This window comes from Gigantopelta aegis, chromosome 13, assembly GCF_016097555.1.
Source record: "Gigantopelta aegis isolate Gae_Host chromosome 13, Gae_host_genome, whole genome shotgun sequence".
Taxonomy (NCBI): Eukaryota; Metazoa; Mollusca; class Gastropoda; order Neomphalida; family Peltospiridae; genus Gigantopelta; species Gigantopelta aegis.
In genome coordinates, this window is record NC_054711.1 from 1130835 (window position 1) to 1138526 (window position 7692).

At 39.4% G+C, this 7692-nt stretch overlaps 1 protein-coding gene across 1 annotated transcript in view; it reads right to left on the bottom strand.

Moving 5' to 3' along the window:
• Window positions 1-6276: 6276 nt before the first annotated feature.
• LOC121387678 overlaps window positions 6277-7692 on the bottom strand; it is a 42445-nt gene continuing 41029 nt past the window's right edge. Inside the window, exon 2 of the mRNA XM_041518868.1 lies at window positions 6277-7692. This exon is cut by the window's right edge and continues 653 nt beyond it. Coding sequence (XP_041374802.1) covers window positions 6387-7406 — 1020 coding nt within the window. The 5' untranslated portion in view covers window positions 7407-7692 and the 3' untranslated portion in view covers window positions 6277-6386.

Here is a 7692-nt window from a genome sequence, read left to right on the forward strand (position 1 = left end):
ATGAAGAAACATAACTCATTTTTAAAAACGTTACGTAACTCTCGACAAACACCCTCATAATGTATACTCTTCAAAAACAGTAGGGGAACTCTAATAAGAATTTGCAATTGCCAAAATTGTAAGGTATATTAGCTGTGGGGAATGGTTATATAATAACAGTGAATTAATTGAGCAAACATTATAACCGGTAGTTCAGTATTACAGTAGGTTTTATGACCACCAAAGATCTTGAAGGACGATTGGGGTCAGAAGTAAAATTTGAAAGTTGATTTTTTTATCAGTAAATCGCAAATTCAAACAATAAAAATTACTAAAAAGAAAACAATAACAACTGTATGATCAACAGAATGAAAAAGATTGACAGAAATAATGTTCCACGGTGATTAATGGACCTTCCTGGAAATTGTCAACATCGAGAATGACACTCCACGCACGTGTACTGCAACTGCGTGATACATGTGCAAACTATGGAATATGTTTCGGTGTATTGATAAACATACCTGAACGTTCTTTACTAGGATGTCTGTGGTCAAGACGTATGTTTGGTTTAATAGTTGATATTAACATTAATATTTCAGGTTCCCCATCCTTTTTGAAGAGTATAACGGCCCACTGCCTCTATTTAAACCTTCGATATGACGAGAACCGATGTCCCGAATTGTTTAAAAAGAAGTTTGTTTTGTTTAACGACATCACTAGAGCACATTGATTTATTAATCGGCTACTGGATGTCAAACATATATACAATATGCTACAGACAGGGTAGCACATACTTTGATATACCAGTCGTGGTGCACTGACTGCAACGGGAGCTAGCCCAGTGGACAATATTGGTTCAATAACATCACGTGTTGTATTATTATAGACTCTTAATTAATAGGTTATGGTTAGGACATGCTTCCCCAAGAAAATGTTGAATTTTAGATGTTCAAATACGGCATTCTAGCGAGCACAGTATCAGACAAAAGTGTGTGTGTGTGTGTGTGTGTTGCGGAGGGAGGTGGGGTGATAGCCTTCACAGGTCCTTTATTCAATAAGAAAACCTGACATAAATGGAAAAAACCCTAAGACCCCCCCCCCCACCCACCCCCCCCATCGAAAAGAACAACTCAAAACAAACAACCCCAAACCCAAAATGATAAATAAATTCGTTAGGGAAAGACATGGCTTTACTACAACAGATTACTGTTCCGTTTCTTAATTTCAGTGAAATTGCAAGGCTCATATATTTTGATGCTTGCGTCTTGTTCATTAAAGGTTTTTTGGCACAGGTACACCTGTTCTCCAGCGGGATGTTAGGATAACACATACCACAGCCTTTGATATACCACTAGTGGCGCATTGGTTGGAACGAGAAATAGGTCAATGAGCCCATCGACGGTGATCAATCCCAGACTGACCGCGCATCAAGCCAGCGCTTTACCACTGGGATACGTCCCGCCCCTCTTTTCGATTAATGATTTCTGATAAATGTCTGAAACGATTTGGAAAATTGTTGCTCCAGAATATTTAAAAAAAAAATATCTTCTGTCTTGTGGTTCTGTAAATGTTTGTACTTAGGTGTGTTATTGTTCACAATATCAATATATAAAATCTTCTGTCTTGTGGTTCTGTAAATGTGTGTACTTATGTGCGTTATTGTATACCCACAATCTCAATATATAAATCTTCTGTCTTGTGGTTCTGTAAATGTGTGTACTTATGTGCGTTATTGTATACCCACAATCTCAATATATAAAATCTTCTGTCTTGTGGTTCTGTAAATGTGTGTACTTATGTGCGTTATGGTATACCCACAATCTCAGTATATAAATTATATAGATTGTTGTATACCAATATCCTCATATGACGTAGATTACGCCAGTGAAATAAACTAATTTTATTTAGCAAAGGTTTTAATAAACACAGAATACATGTAGGAATCTCTCCCAATCCACTAAATGTACATATACATTTAAAACGATATTACACGACACGAGTGCTTCGAACAAGAACAGTCACGAGAATAGCCGGTTGCGCAGAAACCCGATGAAATCGTAATATTTATCCTGCCAATGAGTTGTTCCTGTACGAGGGACCGGTATCGTGTGATTTCGCCTTTAGTGCCAATTCTTTAAATAAACAAGTCTCAGTTAGCAAATGTTTTTAATTCAACACAAAATGCATGCCATTCCCAATCAACTGCATGTACATATTAAATTTGTAGTGCTATTTGCGAGATAACCATAACAAAGATGGTGCCAATATTTCAGAACCATATTCCGAAACAACACAGAGTTGATTTATTATCCTCTTCTCGTTTCTATTCTAATTCCATGAAATTAATCTTTCCTGACAGAAGTTATGCAAGTCTTACTCATACATTGTGGAAAAGATTACGTGGTTCAGTGAGAATTGCAAAAACTTGGTCTAACTTTGCCATGAAGAATAACAGAACACGCAAGCCGCCAACAAGACTGCCAAATCACAAGTTAAATATTCTATTGTAAATCCATGCATTAAAAAGTCGGTGTCTTAAGTTACATGAGTAGTATAACGTCTTATATAACACCCAGTAGGCCTATCTTAAGTTACATGAGTAGTATACCTTCTTATATAACGTCCAGTAGGCCTATCTTAAGTTACATGGGTAGTATACCGTCTTATATAACGCCCAGTAGGCTATCTTAAGTTACATTAGAAGTATACCTTTTTATATAACGTCCAGTAGGCCTATCTTAAGTTACATCAGTGGTATACGTTCTTATATAACGTCCAGTAGGCCTATCATAAGTTACATCAGTGGTATACGTTCTGATATAACGTCCAGTAGGCCTATCTTAAGATAGGCCTACTGGGCGTTATATAAGAAGGTATACCACTCATGCAACTTAAGTTACATGGGTAGTATACCGTCTTATATAACGCCCAGTAGGCCTATCTTAAGTTACATTAGAAGTATACCTTTTTATATAACGTCCAGTAGACCTATCTTAAGTTACATCAGTGGTATACGTTCTTATATAACGTCCAGTAGGCCTATAGTAAGTTACATCAGTGGTATACGTTCTGATATAACGTCCAGTAGGCCTATCTTAAGTTGCATGAGTGGTATACCTTCTTATATAACGCCCAGTAGGCCTATCTTAAGTTGCATGAGTGGTATACTTTCTTATATAACGCCCAGTAGGCCTATCTTAAGTTACACCAGTGGTATACCTTCTTATATAACGCCCAGTAGGCCTATCTTAAGTTACACCAGTGGTATACCTTCTTATATAACCTCCAGTAGGCCTATCTTAAGTTACACGAGTGGTATACCTTCTTATATAACGCCCAGTAGGCCTATCTTAAGTTACACCAGTGGTATACCGTCTTATATAACGCCCAGTAGGCCTATCTTAAGTTACACCAGTGGTATACCTTCTTATATAACGCCCAGTAGGCCTATCTTAAGTTACACCAGTGGTATACCTTCTTATATAACGCCCAGTAGGCCTATCTTAAGTTACACGAGTGGTATACCTTCTTATATAACGCCCAGTAGGCCTATCTTAAGTTACACCAGTGGTATACCGTCTTATATAACGCCCAGTAGGCCTATCTTAAGTTACACCAGTGGTATACCTTCTTATATAACGCCCAGTAGGCCTATCTTAAGTTACACCAGTGGTATACCTTCTTATATAACGCCCAGTAGGCCTATCTTAAGTTACACGAGTGGTATACCTTCTTATATAACGTCCAGTAGGCCTATCTTAAGTTACATCAGTAGTATACCTTCTTATATAACGCCCAGTAGGCCTATCGTAAGTTACATCAGTAGTATACCTTCTTATATAACCTCCAGTAGGCCTATTGTAAGTTACATCAGTGGTATACCTTCTTATATAACGCCCAGTAGGCCTATCTTAAGTTACATCAGTAGTATACCTTCTTATATAACGCCCAGTAGGCCTATCGTAGTTAAATAAAGTTATAAAATATATGTATAATTTTTAAGATATAAATAATATTCTCTCTGTCTTGTTCTCACTAACTTTCTCTCGACTTCTTTCTCTCTCGCCTCCCCACTCTCCCTCCCCCCCCTCCCCCCGACTCTTCCTCTCTTTGTCTCTGACGGTCTCTCAACCTCTATAACGATACAACTAGAGCACATTGATTTATTAATCATCGGCTTTTGGGTGTCAAACATTGGTAATTTTGACATAGTTTTAGAGAAGACACCCACTACATTCTTCCATTAGTAGCAAACAATCTTTTATAATGACTATCACACAGACAGGATAGCACATACCACGATCTATGATATACCAGTCGTGGTGCACTGACTGGAACAACACTACAAACAAAGGCAGATACAAAATCTGATAGCTCGATTAATACTGACACACAACACATAATCCTCTAACACACATTGCTTGTATCAAGGTTTATCAGCATCACATATTGCCTTTCAACATATCATCATCACATATTGCCTTTCAACATATCAGCATCACATACTGCCTTTCAACATATCAGCAGCACATACTGCCTTTCAACATATCAGCAGCACATATTGCCTTTCAACATATCAGCAGCACATACTGCCTTTCAACATATCAGCATCACATACTGCCTTTCAACATATCAGCATCACATACTGCCTTTCAACATATCAGCATCACATACTGCCTTTCAACATATCATCTTTACATATTGCCTTTCAACATATCAGCATCACATACTGCCTTTCAACATATCAGCATCACATACTGCCTTTCAACATATGATCTTTACATATTGCCTTTCAACATATCAGCATCACATACTGCCTTTCACATATCAGCATTACATACTGCCTTTCAACATATCTGCCTTTCAACATATCATCATCACATACCGCCTTTCAACATATCATCATCACATACTGCCTTTCAACATATCATCGTCACATATTTTCCTATAAAATACCATGATCACACATTGTTATTCAACATACCATCATTACATACTGCCTTTCAACATTTCATCACCACATATTGTTCTACATCATATCATCATCACATATTGTTCTACAACATATCATCATCACATATTGTTCTACAACATATCATCATCACATATTGTTCTACAACATATCATCATCATATATTGTCCTACAGAATAATTATCATAATATATTGTACTACAACAGCAATACACTAAGGCTGGCACTCTATCTGCTTCTATCTCACGAACAAACACCAACCCTTGTCCTGGACAGACGGACAGCCAGACTAAATTGCCGAGGTGGATGCTTATGACAACATGCATGAACCTTAATCGGATATACACACGAAAATAGAATAAACTAAACGGAACCATATACGTCTAACGTCCAAACACCATAGCATGCTTAGTAGCCGCCATTTTGGCACGTGCGTTTTGTGATTCTTTTGTTTTTATCCAGCGTGTACGAATATGATCCAACACCTACAGTGCGTGGGATGTCACGTGATGCAACTCTTTGTAGTTTAGTACATTATAAAAAATGTCACGTCACCAACCATTGCAACGTACACTATCACAACTGTCACGTGATCCAACACTTAATGCGCTTTATGCGACTACCAAACAATCTAAGCGTTTAATACCGTGCACGTGGTCTTGGACATTACACAGTGACCACACCACACATCAGACGTCATCATTTAAAAAACATATCTATCACTCTGGATATTCCTGACATGGACGGAAGAGTTGGCGTAAACCAACACTTGCGACCATGACAGGCGTGTGCTAAAACATATTACTCTGAATGTGTACGTAAATCTCCTAAAATAAATCAAGTCAAGTCTGACTCCCCATTACTGCACTGTAACTAGTTCAAAGAACGTATTTCTGTAGATCTCCTCAGCGTGTGAATGAAGAAAAGACCTCCAAAAGGATGAAATATCGGTGCTCAGTGCAGTAACATCTCAAATAACACCCTAGTCTAAGTTAGGGAACAATCGTCACATAACACCAGTCTAAGTTAGGGAACAATCGTCACATAACACCAGTCTAAGTTAGGGAACAATCAGTCGCTCCTTCAGTTTTTTCAAGGCGGGGTTTGCATATATAAAATAGTTTGTTTTTGTTTAACGACACCACTTGATTTGTTAATCATCGGCTATTGGATGTCAAACATTTGGCATTTTTGACACAGACTTAGAGAGGAAACACGCTACATTTTTTTTATTAGTAGCAAGGGATCTTTTATATGCACTATCTCACAGAAAGGATAGCACATAACAGTTGTACCAGTCGTGGTGCACTGGCTGCAAGGAGAAATATCCCAGTGGGTCCACTGACGAGGATCAATCCTAGACTGACCACACATCAGGCAAACGCTTTACCACTGGGCTAAGTCCCGCCCCGCATACATGAAGAATACTAATATATCAAAATGAAAAAGTACTTCTGCTTGACGACTGACGCTTTCCTTTCCTCTTACTCATCGCCATCCACAAGACGACCGACATCACGATCAGCACGGTCACCACGATAGCCAGCAGACTGATCCACATGGAGATACGCGCTCTCCGCGCACCTTTCTTGCGCATCCCGTCTCGGTACGCCTTGGCTGCCATTAAGGAATAATATATAGCCAAGACTCCGAGCGGAAGGTTAAAGCAGACGGTGATCAAACACGCGACCAGGATGTTCGTGTTGGGGACTTCGTGGATGGTTAGCGTCTGACCTGGAGGTGACCTCTCTGACCTTTCTATCGTCTGTTCGTCCGGGTCCTCGATTGCGCATGCGGGGCTAGGTTTAACAGAGCATGATGGCTCTGGTATGTGGCTGACCGCTCCTTCAGTATTCTCTGAATCTGGATTTGGTAAAGAATCTCTAAACGCACCGCGGTCGTCGTCAGTAGGTTTTGTTTGATCCACGACAGGGGATATTGGTGCCTCGACAGCTAAATTGTCAACGACTGCCGTCTGCTGTTTGTTGCTAGGATCCACATCATCTTCAGCGATGGCTATGCCACGTGACGTGCTCATGACAGGACGGTCGCCATGGTAATCTGCTAAAGACGACATTGCACCATCTTGTGTAGGGTCCGTGTCGGGTTTAGTGCTCACAGCAGCGTTATCATCAGCGTGATAAGGCTCTGTTCGGGCATCCTCAGGTAACATGACGCCATCAGACACAGATGCTAAATATCTCACATCTACACTGTCTTTAGCTCTAGCCGGACTCTCTTCCTTCTGTCTCTTCTCTACATTGTCCTTACGTCTAAGTGGACTCTCTTCTTCGTGATCCTCGTGAGTTTTACAATCTGATAGTAGAGGCTGTCTTGTATCCGCGGGATTCTTTTCCTCTTCGTCGTCAGAACCAATTTTAAATTTAGCTACTTCAGCCCCATCTGGCTTATCACATGCATTATGTGCTTTCGGAATACCACTGGAGTGAGACATGATTTCTGAATGTTTGTTTTTATCAATAGATATTCTGGCGTCCTTCTTATGTTCCCAATCGTTGACTGAATCTAGTATCTGTACTATATTCCGAATTTGTTGGTTGAATCACGACTCATATACTGAAGTTTTAATTGAATCACGACACATATACTGAATACTAAGTTAACTGAATATAGTAATATCCATACTAAGTTCTGTATCTGTATTTGAATCACTGGAGATGCGGATATATTTGCTATGTTCTGTATCCTATACTGAATCACCGGGAACGCTAGTAACCTAG